The sequence below is a fragment of the Neovison vison genome, chromosome 4 (genome assembly GCF_020171115.1).
Source record: "Neovison vison isolate M4711 chromosome 4, ASM_NN_V1, whole genome shotgun sequence".
In the NCBI taxonomy this organism is placed as follows: Eukaryota; Metazoa; Chordata; class Mammalia; order Carnivora; family Mustelidae; genus Neogale; species Neogale vison.
The window spans coordinates 64189729-64208394 of record NC_058094.1 but is presented as its reverse complement, the minus strand read 5'-3'; the positions used below and the strand labels follow the sequence as shown (position 1 = coordinate 64208394).

General features: G+C 34.0%; 1 protein-coding gene across 2 annotated transcripts in view; it reads left to right on the top strand.

Moving 5' to 3' along the window:
* The window catches only part of C4H8orf34 (chromosome 4 C8orf34 homolog), a 378696-nt gene that overhangs the window by 347435 nt on the left and 12595 nt on the right, over nucleotides 1–18666 (top strand). For both annotated transcript variants that reach the window (XM_044245487.1, XM_044245488.1), the window contains exon 12: nucleotides 8365–8458. In XM_044245487.1, the coding sequence (XP_044101422.1) occupies nucleotides 8365–8458 (94 nt within the window). The remainder of the gene's footprint in view (nucleotides 1–8364; nucleotides 8459–18666) is intronic.

Below are 18666 nucleotides of genomic sequence, written 5' to 3'. Positions count from 1 at the left end.
GTCTACTTTTCCTAATCTTCAAAATCATTCTTACAGTTTAATTTTTTGAAGCAACTATGTGTTTTTCACTTGAAAGACCCTTGATAACTCAGGTAGGCATAATAATTTCATATTGCATAAATTTCATTTCTGAAATAAAACTAACATTTATTTTTTAAAAAACACATATATTTTAAAGGAACTTATCAAAATCAAGTACCTCCAGACCTTGATTGATTGTCACACCTTTTATAGAGAAGCTAATCCATTTAAAATACCACATTTTCCAGGTGAATAATTGGAAAGCAGTATACCATACTGGCTAAAAATCCCCTCATCGTGGGAAATTTATTAATTTAAATATGTATTATCAGAAAAATATCATTGGCTTCAATGGTTGAGAAGCTATAAAGAACTGAAGACTCAAGTTAATGATTTTTTGAAACTTTCTAAAGAGTAATTTAGAAGCAGTTCCCCACAACTTCAGGAAGTTAGCTGGTGAAGGCCAGAGGCAGCATACACGGGAGTGTGAACTAACTCAAGGTGTCAAGAGGCAGCTTCGCAGTCTCTAAGTGTGTCAGACAGGAAGAAAAGCATGTTAAGCAATCAGGCCTTTTCCAAATCTGTTGAAGCCGGTTTTGCCAGCTGTACCATCTGAACTGGAAAAGGGATGGATTCTAGGCAACAAAATATCTTCAAATCACTTCTCATGCCAGGCTTGGCCCATCTTGTTTCTCCTGTGTTGTACTATTTGTGTGCTCACTACTGACATGAAATTCCTCCCAACCCTACTTTCTATAAAAAATAAGACATAATTAAATTTTTATCATAAACAGAGATTTACTTTTCAAAAATGGATGTTACTATTTAATGATACGGTTTTATTCCCTTAAGAAACAAGGAAACAAGGAATTTTGTCAAGAAAATCCTGTTTTGTCTTTGACATTCCTCAAGAACTAATACAGGTTGTTAAAGGATAAAAATATTTTAAAAAGGTATAATCACGGCTCTTATAGAGATATAAAATGAACATGTATCAAAGATTTATTGAACTCACTAATTAGTAAGGGAACCAGTAAAGTATTGCAACCAGTTCAAGGGAGAATTTAAACTCTCTCTTAAATAAGGAATGCTGAAATGAAGTTATGAAGAGAGGCAAAACCCAGAAAAACTGACCCATAGCCGTAGAGTAATAATCAATTACATTCAAATGGATACAATGTAGGACTAGACTCATTTGCACTATCAGTGTCTATGAATTATGTAGTTATTGAACAGTTCAAAGTCAATGCAAGATCCAGAGCCTCCACAGAATCAGGTAACAGGGAGGATGTGCTGAAAAAAGGTACTGTTTTTCATTGTGTATACCCATAATCTTTCATCCATTTCAAAGTTTTACAATTTAATCCCACAATTTCCTTGAGAGAAGTCACCAAATGAAATGAATTAGGACATAAAATGGAGCATGATCCCCGTGCACGGTAGAGTATAAAATTTGTCAGATAAATTTATTTTAGCACCTTGCATTTATTTTGTACTATTTTTCACAATCTACCATTTATTTCTAACTTCATTATTGCCTTTTCTCATCTTTTCCCAAATTCTATTAGTTCAAACTCATAGCTTCCTAATCTTATTACTCCCCTTTTCTTATGTTTTAATTGCCCTTTTACAATTCCCCAAAGAAATGGGCAGTAGAAGTAAAATTTCCTAAAAAATTATGGATTTCAGTCTGATAATATAAGGAATTTCATTAGCAAATGCAAAAAGAAAGGTATTACAGCCATACCTCGGAGATATTGTGACTTTAGTTCCAGAACACTACAATAAAGTGTATATTGCAATAAAGTGGGCCAATGAATATTTTGGTTTCACAGTGCATATAAAAATTATGTGTATACTATATTGTAGTCTATTTAAAATGTGCAATAGCATTGTGTCTAAAAATGTATATGTTTTAATTTAAAAACACCTTATTGCTAAAAAATACTAACCATCACCTGAGCTTTCAGCAACTCATAGTCACTGATCATGGTTCTCCATAACAAATACAATAATGATGAAAAAGTTTGAAATATTGAGAGAATTAGCAAAATGTGACACAGAGACATGAAGTGAGCAAGGGCTATTGGGAAAATGGCGCCGATAGACTTGCTAAAGGCAGGGCTGCCACAAAACTTCAATTTGTAAAACAAAACAACACAAAACAAATACAGTGTCTGAAGCATGATAAAATTAAGTATGCCTGTATTGAGTAAGTAAGTTATTATATATGGAGAAATTCATTTTAATGGAAGTATAGGCTTAATTCTTTGTCAGTAGAAGCAGACTATTAAATGTATCTGAAGAAGAGGGTAATTTTGTTTTGCTTTACATTGAACATGCTTCAGGGATTTTTATTTTATAGGGATCCTATGGTTATAGAAATAAAATGAAAGTGATTAATCTTTTTTGAAAGATAGAAGATTTTGTGCATGATTTTCATATTGAACCAAAGGGAGAGAAGTATCTGTTAATCAAAATTGAAGTAGCCAATGGTGAAAATTTAAGCAGGGGAACTTTTTTTTCTCTAAACACACTGAACTTCCATGACCACAGATGACATAAATCACTGATTGATTGCATTTAGAGAATCCAAAAATGGGCTGTCCATATGGAATAACAATACTGCTGAAGTTTATAAAGCACTTATTCTGTTGGCAGATAAAATGATATGTTGATACAGGGCTAGCAACTGTGTTCCATGTGATGCATGTCACTATTTCTCACCACTCCTCGTCCTTGGATGTTTACATACTTACGGTGAAAGTGTTTTAGAAAAAGGATGAATGGCATTTCTTCTAAAAGCAACCCAAGAGCTTACTCTTGGGGCTTTGAAACAGTTTTTACTAGGCTCAGATTTAGTTTAATATTCCTGTAGAAAAATTTTTGAATAAGTTGGCAAAGATGAACATGTCAGCTTTTGTTTTTAAAAAATGTTCAAGATTTCAGCTTCTTGACTTAATCAAAAGGTTTTATGAGCTCAAGTTTGAACATACATTTTATTGCCTGTAGGCATTGATGAAGCAAACAGGTGCATTATATTACTAATTGTATTTAAGAGAAGAACGAAGTAAAGCATTTATTTTATTTTATTTTTTTTCCCCAATTTATTTATTTTCAGAAAAACAGTATTCATTATTTTTTTCACCACACCCAGTGCTCCATGCAAGCTGTGCCCTCTATAATACCCACCACCTGGTACCCCAACCTCCCACCCCCCCGCCACTTCAAACCCCTCAGACTGTTTTTCAGAGTAAAGCATTTAAATGATCTATTAAGAGTAATAGTTGTACTATCTCTACAATTCCAACAACTCAGCGTTTTAAAGTTGTTTCCAAACTACATGTTTTACTGAGCTCATGTTCCATTTTGTACTTTACATAATTTGCAATAAACAAAAACTAACTGGATGCTTATTATCTGTTCAGGAGTAAAGCCATTAAAACTGGAAACCAGGGCGCCTGGGTGGCTCAGTGGGTTGAGCCGCTGCCTTCTGCTGGGGTCATGATCTCGGGGTCCTGGGATCGAGTCCCGCATTGGGCTCTCTGCTCAGCGGGGAGCCTGCTTCCTCCTCTCTCTCTCTGCCTGCCTCTCTGCCTACTTGTAATCTCTCTCTGTCAAATAAATGAATAAAATCTTATATAAAACAACAACAACAACAACAAAAAAACCTGGAAACCAGTCAGTAGGATTTCTTAGTATTCTGAACCATTGTGAGGAAAAAGTAACACAAATGACTTACTAGCTTTATCTTTTCTTATGTAAATAGGTTTTAGTATTTGGGCCCCAAAAGGTAAATAACCAAAACACTTTTTAATTAAAAACATTTTTCATGGTTACTTTAAAATTTTATGTTTTAAATGAGTAAGATTTAGTTATTTTGATTTTAACTTACAAAACCAAAAAGGCTATTATTTTTCATAGTTCTTTTTTAAATACCAGAGATCATGTCTTCTATTTTTGAGAAATTGCAGGAAGGTGATTTTCTTCTCTGTTAAACAAAAATGTTTGAAATTATATTTCTGCTATCTTCTATACTGCTATGGAGTTTTACATCTAAGACTTTTTTTTCCTTTCTTTTTTTTTTTTTTTTTTTTTTTGCTTTTATGCTGTTTCTTTTTTTTTTTCTTTTTTAAAGATTTTATTATTTATTTATTTGACAGAGAGAAATCACAAGTAGATGGAGAGGCAGGCAGAGAGAGAGAGGGAAGCAGGCTCCCTGCTGAGCAGAGAGCCCGATGCGGGACTCGATCCCAGGACCCTGAGATCATGACCTGAGCCAAAGGCAGCAGCTTAATCCACTGAGCCACCCAGGCGCCCCTTATGCTGTTTCTTTAGTCATGGCCCTGCAAGACCAAATCCAATAATTGATCAATTTGAGAAAAAAAAATGTTAAATTCTAAAAATAAACACTGATTTATATGTAAAGTGTATCTTCCAGGATTAACTATCTTTATGTTTTCTTTGCTAACTTTCCTTACAATAGCCCTTCTAGTGTCTCACACATTCTATTGACTGTCTAAAGAATCTAGACCTAGAAATTTTCCACTTGTGAAATACTAGAGATCATCCTACCCGGTACCTTTACACACTCCATTCCATCACAAGAGAAGTGACATGCCCTAAATTAACCACAGTAAAAAAACAAACAAACAAAAAACAGCAGGAAGCTGTGACTCTCAACCCCTGATGCAAGGACTTTTCACTGCAAAGCCTATCTGTCATATGACAGAAATATAAGTTTTTGGTTTTGTTTTTTTCTTTTCTAGGGTTATTGAGAAGTAATACATCACTGTGTAAGTTTAAGATGGTTTGATTTACATATATTATGAAATGATTATCACAAGAGGTTTTGTTAACATCCATCATCTCATATAGATACGATTAAAAAAAGTGTTCTTGTGATGAAAACTCTTAGTATCTATTCTTTGGAATTTAAGTTTTAATCTGATTAACAGACAATTTTCGAGTTGCTGGTGCTAAAAAAAATGTGCTTTTATTTTAAAATTGCAAGTCACTAAAAATACTATTTTGATTATTTTAAAACTTTTTAAATAAACCTTTTTATTTTAGAACAATTTTAGGTTTATAGAATTGTTGACAAGGTAGTACAGAGAGTTCCTGTAGACGGCTCATCCAGTTTTAGTTGTCATTAATACCTTAGTATGATATATTTGTCACAATTACTAAACCAATATTGATACATTATTAGTAACTAAATCCATATTGCATTCAAGCCTCCTCAGTTTTTTTTTCTGATGTACTTTTTCTATCCCAAGACCCCATCCAAGTCATCATATTACATTTTGTAGTTATATCTTTAGGCTTTTCTTGGTTGTGACAATTTCTCTGACTTCCCTTGTGTTTGATAATGGTAAGAGTTTTGAAGAGTATTGGGTGTCTATTTTGTTGATTGTTCTTCAGGTGAGATTATATGGTATTTTTCTTGTGGTTAGACAGGGATGATGTATTTTGAGGAGGAAAACCACAGAGGTTAGATTCCATTTTCATCATATCCTACCAAGGGCATATATGACCAACATGAATCATTGCTATTGATGTTGACCTTAATCACTTGACTTTTGGTGGGGTTTGTCAGGTTTCTCCACGGTAAAGTTACTCTTTATTTGCCCTCCCTTTCCATACTGCACTCTGGTAGAAAGTCATTCTACACAGTGTGTACTTAAGGATTGGGAAATTATTCTCCACTTCCTTTGGGGCAGAGTATCTATACAAATTATTTTAAATCCTTTTGTATGGCATATTTATCTGTTCTTACCCATTAATTTATTTAGTCAGTTATTTATTTTTATCAGAATGGACTCACAGGTATTTATTTTATATTGCATAGTAACCCAGTGCTATCTTATTTATTTTATTGTATAAATTGTGCTAACCTTGGCCATTGGTAAATTTTTCAGTTGGTTCCTTTAATCTTTTGATATATCCCTCATTATGTTTATGTGAGAGAGAGTTTGCATGTTTGTATGTATGTGTGTGTATGCATATGTGAACACTTTCTTGCTTTCTGGCACTACAAGATGCTTCAGGTTTATCTCGTATCTTTCCTGCCTCAGTCCTAGAATGAGTCATTTCTTCAAGAGCTCTTGTTCTTTCATTGGAGAATGGTGTTAGGAACCAAGATCTGAGTGATAGTTTTGTTCATTGTTATTAGGATGTCATTGCTTTAAGCCCTCTCAGCTCCCAGAGCAGATAGATGTATGTGTATATAGTAACCTATGTATAATAAATATCCATAAATATTTCTGTATGTAGCCTTCTGTATATTTAGTAAGCTAAATATGAGTTCATACTAATGTCTCCAATTCTAATACATTACACATGAATCACTCTAGCTTTGCTCTCTATTAACTCCCACTTAAACAGTGAAATATTTGGCTCCCAGCATCTGTCATCCATTTATTTCATTGTTCGATTCCAATATGTAAGTATAGTAGTTTCAGAATTGTTAACATGTATGTACATAGGGAACAATTTATCAATTAGTATACAGTATTTGTGCACAGTTCTTTTTGGTTTTGCTTTCACAGATGCCACTCATTTTCAAAGTTACTTAGGTTAGAACCTTATTCCCCCACCACCTTCAATTACATTTCATACATCTGTAATGTATCTAGATCACTTTTTAGTATTTTGCCTTCTATCTTGTGATCCCCCAACCTTCTAATTGACTTTTTTCATTTGCATACACTAAGTTTTACACTGTTGTGTGAAGTTCTATAGATTTTGACAAATGCTAGTGTTTTGTATTTACCATTATATAAAATTTTTTCACTTTCTTAAAATATCCCCTCTGGTTCACCTATTCAATCTCCTATTCCCCTCCCAAACAACTGAAAAATTGTAACTTTTTGAAACTCTATGTTGGAACTAAACATCTCCAGAGGTAACTGTCACAATCAAGGAATAGCAAATAGGATGTTTTTCTCATACAAGAATCCTTTCGAGAAAAGTGGACATTCAATACTTGGTAATATCATCTTTCTTAGAAAATCAGGAGTTGTGGGCACTTATTTTTATCTTGTTAGTATTTGTCTGAACAAAATGAACAAAATACCTCAAGTTGGAGAAAAAGATTATTGAAAGAGGGGGAAGACAATAGATTTGAGACGTCAAAGGAATAAATTGACAGGTCATACTGGTTTTATTTGAAAAATTTAAAATTATATTTGAAAAGATTTCCTTATATCATAGCTCAATAAATTTGAAATTTAGAGGTGACAAAATTTATGCATGCCCTTAGGGACCTTCCACATTATTTTTGAAGCAAGAGAATATGAAAGGGCAATTACTATGCAGTAACTATTACGTTGGCATAATAGCCACTAAAGGAATAGAGCAGTAATTCTGTCTTCCGCAAGGAAGGCTTTCAGTAGCGATGATATCTAAACCTTGGGAGAAGTATGTTCATGATTGAGACAGATAAATAAATGTAGGCAGGAATTATAGCATGTGAAAACATCTTGGCATGTCAGACAGAATGACCAACTTGAGAACTGCCAGTTAAGTGTAGCTGGAGTGGAGGTGTTAGTTGAGGAGGGATGGAGATGGAAATGGTGGTGTATCAGGGTAGAGAAGTATGGATCATAAGGAACCTTGAGTTTAGATTTTATCCTGAGAATTATGAAGCCCCTGGAAGATCACGAAATGGTAATAAGTACATTATATGGCATCTAAAAAGCCCACTCTGGCAGGAAACTGGTGGGGAGAATTAGGAAGGAACCTGACGCTAGAGAACATCATAGATAGCTATCACTGCAGTCAGGGTGGGAGAGAATGAGGGTCCGCTTTAGGGCAATGACAGAAAGCATAGAGCAAGAAGGAAGTATGAGAAATATCTTAACAAAAATAAGGAAGTGAGAAGAGGAAGAAGGCAGTGAAATTAGTACTGAGAGGTAAAGTTGAGAATGTTCTGTAAATCCTACTAATCTTTTATTCTCGTTAAAAGGAGTTTGAAACTGATAGCAAACAGGCACATTTTGTGCAATTTTATATTGAATATTTCATTGTTATATTTCTAAGCATGCTTGCCAATTTCCATAAAAATATTAATTCAGGAAGGAACAGAGTCTAGATATTTCCTCTTATTAAGACGTTAAATCTTATTAAAAGGGGAATATAAAAAATGAGTTCAGAGTTTATGGCATGACTTTGACATGAAAATGGATTTAAACTTATAACTCTTCCCTGTTGTGAGGAAATTATTCTTCTTCATTTTTTTTTTTTTGGACATGTAATTCATAGAGACTAAAGTGTTCACCCATGTTGGTATTCATGCTATCCATCTAGAGTTTAATCCAGAATGAACTCTTTCTTTGGTAGGATGAATCCTTAAAGCAATTGCAAGTAGTTCATCAGCCGTGGATCTTGCCAAGTGACACAGAAAGTGAAGGAGTCGAAGCAGAACAAGATAAACGTGAGTAGACATAGCTATTTATTGACAAATTGCTCTTAACCAAAGGAAATCCACAATAAAGGTATTTCCCTTTCACAACATTAAACGCCTGCAAAAAATTCAGGCTTGTTTAGGCAGACCATGTAAAGATAGGCTCTACTTCAGGTGAAATCTTGATTTAGTCATGTTTTCATTGTGGTGCAAACTGACTTTGCAAAGAGGGTAGGTAGCACCTCAAAAGAAGGAATTATTCTTCCTGAAGACCAGCACAGAATGTCCATTTGGAATGTGAATCTGCTATAAATATTGTGGAATTAGATCAGTGATAAATTTTAAAGCATGTGAGGATCATCTCATAATTTATTATATGTGAAATTATCACTATTGGTTAAATGAATAAGTGCATGAATATAAAAACTCTCGCAAGCTCACAAAACAAATTTATATTATAGTATTTGAGAGAAATAGAATATATGGCTCTTGATTTAAGTCTTTAGATTATAATCATAACAAAGGATGGATTACTCTGCTTTGGCATGACACAGTGCATGCTTCCCAGGGGTTTACTGACATTGTCAGATATATGGGCTCAGCAAACCAGATGACAGGCTGGAGTCTGGACTGTATAGAAATAACAAAGTAACATACCAAAATTTACTTTTTAAAATCAGCAGTAGCCTGCAGAGAGAAATAAAAAATTGTAAATGGTAAAGTAGCTCTCATGGTAATTGGTGTGAAGTGATTAATTGAAGATTCCCCTAAGCCATAGCTACTAGGAATACCTACTATGTTACACAGCTAACATTATGATTCCTTACGCAGGGGGATTCAGGAAATTGCTGTCCTGGGTTAAAAGGCATTTAAAAATATTCTTATCCCATTTCCATAGTTGTAGGCTTATGTGGTCAAAGCCAACAACCAGGAGAGGGACAAAAGGCAGAGCACTCAGGTAAGAGGAGGCATAGAGCTGATGTGTCACTTGGCTGGCACATTCAGAAAAGGAGATTAACTTGGTGATATTTTACAGATTTTCTTGGAGGGAAACAACTCCTTCTTCAGACAACAGCTTATAAAAGACTCACCACGTGAGCTGTACTTTAAGCAAGTACAAAAATAAAGAGAATATTTTAAAGATGTTCAATGCAAGGGATCCTGAGTAAAATGGTCTAGGAAAAGCATGGGATACAAAGAAGGGACTCCCCCAAGTAAGAAAGAATTAATAATGACCCAAAACTTTTATGAAAACAAATGCAAACCCTCTTATACTCTCTCCTTACTCTCCAGACATTTAAATATACATGAACATTCATTCTACACTTTGGATTCAGTCATTTTTACCAAATTCTTTTGAAACCTTCATAAATTTTGAGTTTACAAAAAGCCTTCGAAGTAATGTATATGTGTATTCAATAAAATACAATTTATATAATTTTGCTCTATCAGAATCAACACATAGGTACCCAGAGTGAGCAAGTCTAGGTAAACAGCATCCTTATAGGATGCACAGTGTGTTAATTCTGTGAATGTGCTATAACTTATAATGAACTAAACCTTAAAAGCAAGAACAGATCAAAATAGTGTATTTAATCCATGTGCAAATTTAGACTTATTTGATCCCTTAAATCCAATGCCTCTAATAAATATTAAAGTCCAAAAAATAGCTTAATAATGCAAAGGAGATTTAAAAAAATTCCTAACTTTCTTTAACCCTTGTCCTCTAATCATATTACCTTTCTGCATATACTTTCACAAGATTTTGATAAGTTGCAATAATTTCCTCTTCCACTAGGATGCAGTTTTTGAGAGAAGGTATTTGTTTATATATTGACATATACAATAAGACCTCAATAAATATCAGAATAATGAATGAATATATTTTTCTGATTCTTTCTAATTCATTTATCAAGACAGTTGGAAATTTAAACAAATAAAATAAATAATAATTGTGATTAATTGTCATAAAAATTATGTATAGTTTTAAAAATTTTAATATTGTATTTATAGTTTAGCCATGGGTTTTGCCATATGGTCTATCAATCACTCTAAAAAAGGCCATTCTTGAACTCTCCTAGCCATAGAGCTAGAACCAAAAATATTTGATTTCAGCAATGTTGTACTTGGAGGTGACCCTTGACAATGGTAAACTGTTTGAAATAAAATCAGGTTTTAAAAATAATTAGGTAGTAATAAGAGCCATCTGGAAATGGAATTCTAGCTAGTATTGTAGCCAAGCTCATAATACAGAGATGCAAATATTTTTCAAGAACAGCATCCAACATTCAGGTGCTGGGACAATTGTAAAATGGAGCAAGCCACTGAGACACTAGCATCTCTACATATACTTGTACTCAATGCATGTAGTGTGTAAAACAGCTGGCAAGATATCTATAGATCATCTCCCTCTTGATTTTCTCAGTGAAAGAAAATTAATGACATAAATAAATGTGAACCCAACATCTGATTTAGAGTCTAGAGGCTCGTATATTAGAAATTTATGAGTGAGGAAAAGGACAAGATTCATCATTCCAACAGTAACACCTGTTTCTTGAGTCAGCTTTCTATAAATTATACCTAGGTAATTTTGCAGAATTTTCTCATTTCTCCTGAGACAAAATTATCATAGCAGAAAGTTTCCAAATAATGTGAGACTCTTTGTAGTAGTGCATATTTCTTATTGCATCACTTTAAAATAAGACAGCTCAAATAAGTTTTATAAAAGACACCTTTTAGGAAAAGATATCTTGAGTCATTAAATACGAAGCTTTAAAAACTTTTATGGTAAATAAGATAAGCAGAGCCCTTAATTAAGTAGATTTTTTTCTTTATTCTGCTTTTGTTTAAAAGTATAAATCACAATTTTTAAAAAGGTCATGTTAGGAGTATGTTTGTAATCTCTCAGGTTATATTGTGAAGTCATTAAATACTCATATTACAGATATTTCAGTCTCCTGGGATACTGTTTGATGCTTGTATTCCTGGTTTCATTCAGACCTATTGAATCAGAATCTGCATGAGACTCTGAATTCTGCATTTTTAATAAACCCCTCAGGTGAACCTTGATTATTCTAAAGATTGAGAACTACTGGAATGGGAAGGCCAATGAATCAGAGGATTGTGTTTTCAGAATTGTCTCCATAGTGTTATTAGATTTGGGACCCAATTTCTCTAGGCTGCTTTTCCCATCTGTAAGTTAAATTTGGATGCAAAATGTGAGAATGGAGAAAGAAGGCTGAAATTTGAAGGAATAAATGTGGAATGAAATTGAATGTACGCTCTCCAGTTAGTAGGTTCAACATATACCTGGATACAAATAGCTGATAAAGCTCTGGGTTTTTTCTGAGCAGATGCATGGTACTATACATATGGGTGGACTTCTAGATCCTCAGGGATTCATCATATCTTTTGAAAGCTTCTTGTGGGCGTCTCATCCATGAGGTTTTCTTTTATTTTTATTTATTTATTTTTTTGTAAACCTTGTTTGCCCCAATTGGTATCACTGCCTCGGGCACCTGCTATGTAAAACTGTTGCCTCTAATTATTTTTGCTAATGTTCTCATTGATTTTTAGAGGAACAGATTTTTGGACATCCCTACACCCACATTCCAGAAGTGTTTCTCCTCTCCTATTTTTCCTGATTTCATCAGCCTAGTTTTCTCTTTGTTTGAAGAGGAGTATGATATCTTCATAATGGGCTGTAGAACAAGATAATATCTGTTTCTTAAGTCCTAATTTCATGATAAGTTATTAAAACAATTTTGTAGTAAAATAAGTTTTGGGACTTTATACATATCATTGTATTTGAGAATCTCTCGTTGTAAGATATACTAATACAACAACTTTTCAAGAGGAGCAAAAAGAGTTCTACACTTTAAAATGAATACATCAAGTGTAATTATCATCTTGGCTTAAAAGGAGAGAAATTATTGTCCATTGTTTACTTGAAGACATGCTATACAGTCTTTTCTAGAAGTCACTGGGTGGTTCTGCAGCAAGATCTGCTGGACTGTATATAGTCCAGCATTTTTTGCCTCTTGAGTTCTTTGTGCAGAATGCTTATCTTCTGTTTTCAGAATGCCTATTAACTGCTAGAGGAACAAAAGTTCTAGGAGTTAAGGAAGTGCTAATCTAATCCAATCCTCTCATACTCAATTCTCTTAATTTAATGAAGCTGATTCTCTAAGAGATTGTAGGCTTGTTCATGTCACCCAGGTAGTAGCAGATGCCAGGAGTAGAATCAAGAGTTCTTGTCTGGGCCCAGTGATGTTTACTCTTACTGCTTCAGTCTTTATTTATGACTTCTCTTTGTTCCCATTACCACAGGGTGACACGGTTTATGTTGTCACTCTTCAGAGCCAAAGTGCTTGGGGCAGTAAATGGGGCTACAGGACTCCCCTGTGCACTCAGGATGTGCCCTTTGTTTTCCTTAATCTAACCTCACCTTACTTTTTTCCAGGTAGCCTCCCAAATTTGTATTTGAACAGTGCTTGAGGCAGTGGTGTTACTGTACCACAGCTAATTATTTTACCAAGCCCAAGACAAGGTACTAACACACTATCAAAGGAGAGAGAAGAAGAGGATGTGTTACAGGCAGTAGAATATAATAACACAAAGACTGAAATGAGTTAATAGCCAATTGCAGATAGGTGTCAGGGCCTCATGAGACTTGGAACTCAGAGTTTAATATTAGGGTTGTGGCATCGGAAATAGGGATTAGAAATATATACCTCAGGAACTAAGTGAGATGGGACTTCAGTATTTTGTTCTTATTTAAAGGTCAACTGGATTATCCTACACAATATGTATGTTTGTAGAGAAAAGACATATACACTTTGGAAACAACCAAGAATAATTAATAGTAATAATAATAGTAATATAATAAAATAGAACAAGAATAACTACAGAGATGAGCTCTAAATGTAAAAAAGACAAAAACTTCTGGCAACCTGTTTCAGGTTATTTTTGAAGACCAAAAGAAATCTTGATGATTTTTAATCTCACTTTTCATATTAAATCTTCTATGAGTGTTCAGAAAATTCTAAAGATTCTCCTAAAAAATTCAGGGCATCTGAACTCATACCAGGCAATATATCCTATAAATTAAGCATTTGCATGTTTGGTATCTGTTATCTTCATAAATATTTAAAGATTTATCTTCAATCAATAAATATAAATATAAGTTAATAATTACTGTTAATTATCTGTTGCAAGCAAAACAGACTAATGTCAAAATGTAATTTTCCATTATAATAGTGATTGTAGAGAATTATTTTGGCTTTAAACAAGTTTTTGCAATTTCTAAAGGCCAAATACCTCTGAATTATTCATATGGCATTCTTATTTTGAAATGTTTCCCATGTCTGTGATAAAACCTGATATTATGAATGGTTCAATTGATTTCTAACCTCCTAGAAAAAAATTAAAGGGTAATATTTAATAACATATAGAACTTAATCTCACCAAATAAACTAAGTGTAAATGGTAAAATGTGTCAAATTGCTTTGCAATATATAAAGTTACATGCTTCAGAATAGATAGAAAGCTTACCTGCTTTATTTATTGACATTTCCTCATTATATGCAATAATAGTAGTCAGAACATTTCCTAACAAGTACCAGAGAAGGCTGTATTTAAACAACAGAACAGTTCTTTTGTGATGCAGAATTCTTTGGATTAGAATCTTGTATGGAGTTGAATTCTTTAAAACCGAAAATGGAGATACATGGTCCAATTTTTGGTTATTTAAAAAAAATCAAAGTTATAAATGAGTAGCATATGTTTTTAATCCTTTTGCCAAACACTTTTTGTTTGTCTTGGAATATTCTTATATTTGCTCTAGGTATAGCCTGAAATGACAAGATATGATCATGAAAACAAGAAGAAGAGAAGTCTAGTTCATTCTCTAACCTTGGTTGATTTAGTTTATAGGCAGTCTAATATTAGATGGGATGTATCTTTCACAAATGAGAAGTATGTATTGACTGGCTCCAGGTAAAACCCATTTGTTCTCCATGAATTTTGTTCTGTATATTTTCAGCAATTGTAAGGACTTCAGCGTGTTCACACCGGACAGACTGGTTCCATAATTTTCTGTGACTTGTTTTGTGACATTGACCTGCTTCACCTTCTCAAATTAAACAGACCTGGACATTTGTGTCCCAAACTAGGACTTTTTTAGTTAAGATTCTCCCATATGTCATATCTCCATAGACCAGTTTACCTCATTAGAATCTCCTTAGAATCATGTTTATGAATCTTAAAATTCAATACACATTAATGGGAAGCTGCTCTGTGTTGGGCTTGATGGCATGGGGTATACAAAAAAAAGCAACAACAAAAAGGTTATGATCTCTTTTCCCTAGTAAGTTAAAGACAAGTGCATAAGCATTTGTAGCATAAGGTATACTATTTCTTAAGAGGTAAATAGAACATTAAGGAAGCCAAAGGAAGGAAATATCACATGAAGTTGGCAGTAGGAACATGTAATTGGAGAGATCTTAATGAAGAAATGGTGTTTGAACTAAGAGATAGGTAAGCTTTTGAAGTACAAGGATGGACAAGAATGTCATATAATTAAGAATAACACATGGACAAGAACACAAACATGGGAAGAGCATTGGTTATGCCCAGGGAACTAACAATTCATACTTTTAGGGAAAAGCACTAGACACAGGGAGTCAGAGAAAGATAAGTCATGAAAGAACACCGGGGGTGCAAATTATAAGGATAAAAAGATGTGAATTGATAAACAGTAGAGAAATCTTTACATAGGGAGGAACTCTGATGACAACATTCATATTCATAGCTTTCGGGTAACATTAACACAAATGATGAGGAAGACCCAGTTTTTGGCCCTTTACATATTTCTTACCTTGATGAGAGGAAAACTAATTTTAAAACTACCTGTGCTTTAGTGCTATTTCAAACAGAAATCATCATCTCCCTAAGACATGCCATTTTTAAAAGACTTATAAAGTAAAGTGATGGTATATGTATGCAATGGAATATAACTCAACCATAAAAAAGAATGAAATCTCACCATTTGCAATGATGCGGATGAAGCTGGAGTATATTATGCTAAGTGAAATAAGTCAGAGAATGGCAAATACTGTCTGATTTTACTCATATGTGGAATTTAAGAAATGAAACAGATGAACATAGGGAGAAAAACAAGAGAGGGAGGCAAGCTAGAAGATAGACTCTGAACTATAGAAAACAAACAGGGTTGCTGGAGGGGAAGTGAGGGAGGGGATGTGTTAAAAGGATGATTGGTATTAAGAAGGACATTTGTAATGAACAATGTATGTTGTATGTAAGTGATGAATCCTAAATTCTACTCTGAAACTAATATTACACTGTGTATTAACTAACTGGAATTTAAATAAAAACTTGAAGTAAAAAAATAAAAATAAATTAAAATGAGTCTCTTGTAGGCAGCAATTAATAAATAAATAAACAGATAAATAAATAGCTTTTTAGAAGTTATGTTCTTTACTAGGCAAAGAAGTCAAACATGGACCATAATACAGCTGAACTTATAGGAGAAGAAATAAATCATTACTGAAGTGCTTTTTAAAACTTTTGTTATTGGGTATAGTTGTTAACTTATCAATTAAGTATCAATAAATATGTAGTTCAAGCTTATAATTTTAATTCATTAAAACATAATTAATTTTAGAGTAAACTTTTACCTGAAGTCTCAAAGTATGCATGAATTATGTATTTTTATATTACAACCCTTATCAGAAATATAGTTTGCAAATGTTGTCTCCCAGACTTGAGGTTACTTTTTATATTTTGTTTTTTTTTTTTCCTGTTGCTGTGCAGAAGCTTTTTAGTTTGTTACAGTCCTACTTACTTATTCTTGCTTCTGTTTCCTGAGCTTTTGTCATGTCTAAAACATTGCCAAGACCAATGTCAAACAATTTTCCCTATTTTATTTTCCTTTTTTTTTTTTTAAGATTTTATTTATTTGGTCCAGAGAGAGATCACAAGTAGGCAGAGAGGCAGGCTGAAGGGGAGGGTGGGAAGCAGGCTCCCTGCTGAGCAGAGAGCCCAAAGTGGGGCTCGATCCCAGGACCCTGAGACCATGACCCGAACTGAAGGCAGAGGCTTAACCTGCTGAGCCACCCAGATGCCCCTCCCCCTGTTTTCTTCTAAGAGTTTTATAGTTTCTAGTCTCACATTTAAGTTTTTAAAACATTTGAGTTGATTTTTGTGTAAATTGTGAGATAAGGATCCAATTTCGTTTTTTTGCATGTGGATACACAGTTTTCCCAGAAATATTTATTGAAGGGAATGTCCTTTCCCCACCATGTATTCTTAGCACTCTTATTAAAAACTTCTTGACCTAGGTATCTTATGGTTTTTGGTGCAATTGTAAATGGGATCAATTGCTTAATTTCTCTTTCCTCTGTCTTCTTGTTGTTGCATAGAAATGCAACTGATTTCTGTGCATTGATTTTATATCCTGATACTTTACTGAATTCCTGTATGAATTCTAGCAGTTTTGGGGTGGAGTCTTTGAGTTTTCCATAGAAATAATCATATCATCTGCAAAGAGTGAAAGTTTGACTTCTTTGTCAATTAGGATGCCTTTTATTTCTTTTTGTTGTCTGATTGCTGAGGCTGGACTTCTAGTACCATGTTGAATAACAGTGGTGATAATGGACATTCCTGCCATGTTCCTGACCTTAGGGTAAAAGCTTTCAGTTTTTTCCCCACTGAGAATGATACTGGTTGTGGGCTTTTCATAGATGGCTTTTATGATATTGAATTATGTACCCTCTATCCCTACACTATGAAGAGTTTTGATCAAGAAAGGATGCTATACTTCATCGAATGCTTTTTCAGCATCTATTGAGAGTATCATATTGTTCTTGTTCTTTATTTTATTTTTTTTTAAAGATTTTATTTATTTATTTGACAGATAGAGATCACAAGTAGGCAGAGAGGCAGGCGGGGGGGTGGGGAGAAGCAGGCTCCCTGCTGAGCAGAGAGCCCAATGCGGGACTCGATTCCAGGACCTTGGGATCATGACCTGAGCTGAAGGCAGTGGCTTAACCCACTGAGCCACCCAGGCACCCCGTGTTCTTTCTTTTATTAATGTGTTGTATCACACTGATTGATTTGCGAATGTTGAACCAAACTTGCAGCCCAGGAGTAAATCCCACTAGGTCATGTTGGATAATCCTTTTAATGTACTATTGGATCCTATTGGCTAGTATTTTGGTGAGAATTTTTATATCCATGTTTATCAAGGATATTGGTCTGTAATTCTTCTTTTTGATGAGGTTTTTGACTGGTTTTGTGATCAAGGTAATGGTGGTTTCTGTGGTATATATATAAAAAATATTGTATATATTATATATTATAAATTACATGTTACATAATAATGGAATATTATGCAGCCATTAAAACTCCCCAAATCTTGCCATTCGCAATGACGTGGATGGAACTAGAGGATATTATGCTAAGCTAAATAAGTCAATAAGAGAAAGACAAATATCATATGATCTCACTGATATGAGGGGTTTGAGAAACAAGACAGAGGATCATAGGGGAGGGGAGGGAAAAATGAAATAAGATGGAACCAGACAAGGAGACAAAGTGTAAGAGACTCTTAATCTCAGGAAACAAATTGAGGGTTGCTGGAGTGGAGGGGACTGGGGAGGATGGGATGGCTGGGTGATGGACATTGGGGAGGTACTACAGGGAGTGCTGTGAATTGTGTAAGACTGATGAATCACAGACCTGTATCCATAAAACAAATAATACATTATATGTTAAAACAAAACCAAAAACAACTAGCTGACCCTATATGCTTGGGTTTATTTTTGGACTCCCTATACTATTCTGTTGGTCCCTTTTTGTGTCAGTACTATACTGTTGATTATTATCACTTTGTAATATAATTTGAAATTAAGACCTGTGATGCCTCCAGCTCTATTCTTTCACAAGGTTACTTTGGCTATTAGGAGTCTTTTGTGGTTCCACAAGAATTTTAGAATTGTTTTTTATTTCTGTGAAAAATGCCTTTGGAATTTCTATAGAGTTTGCGTTGACTCTGTATATCACTTTGTATGACCATTTTAGCAATATTAATTCTTCCGATCCATCAGCATATCTGTCCATTTATTTGTGTCTTCTTCAATTTCTTTTATTACTGTTTTATAGTTTTAGTGTACAGATATTTCATCTTCTTAAATTTTTCCTAAGTATTTTATTCTTTT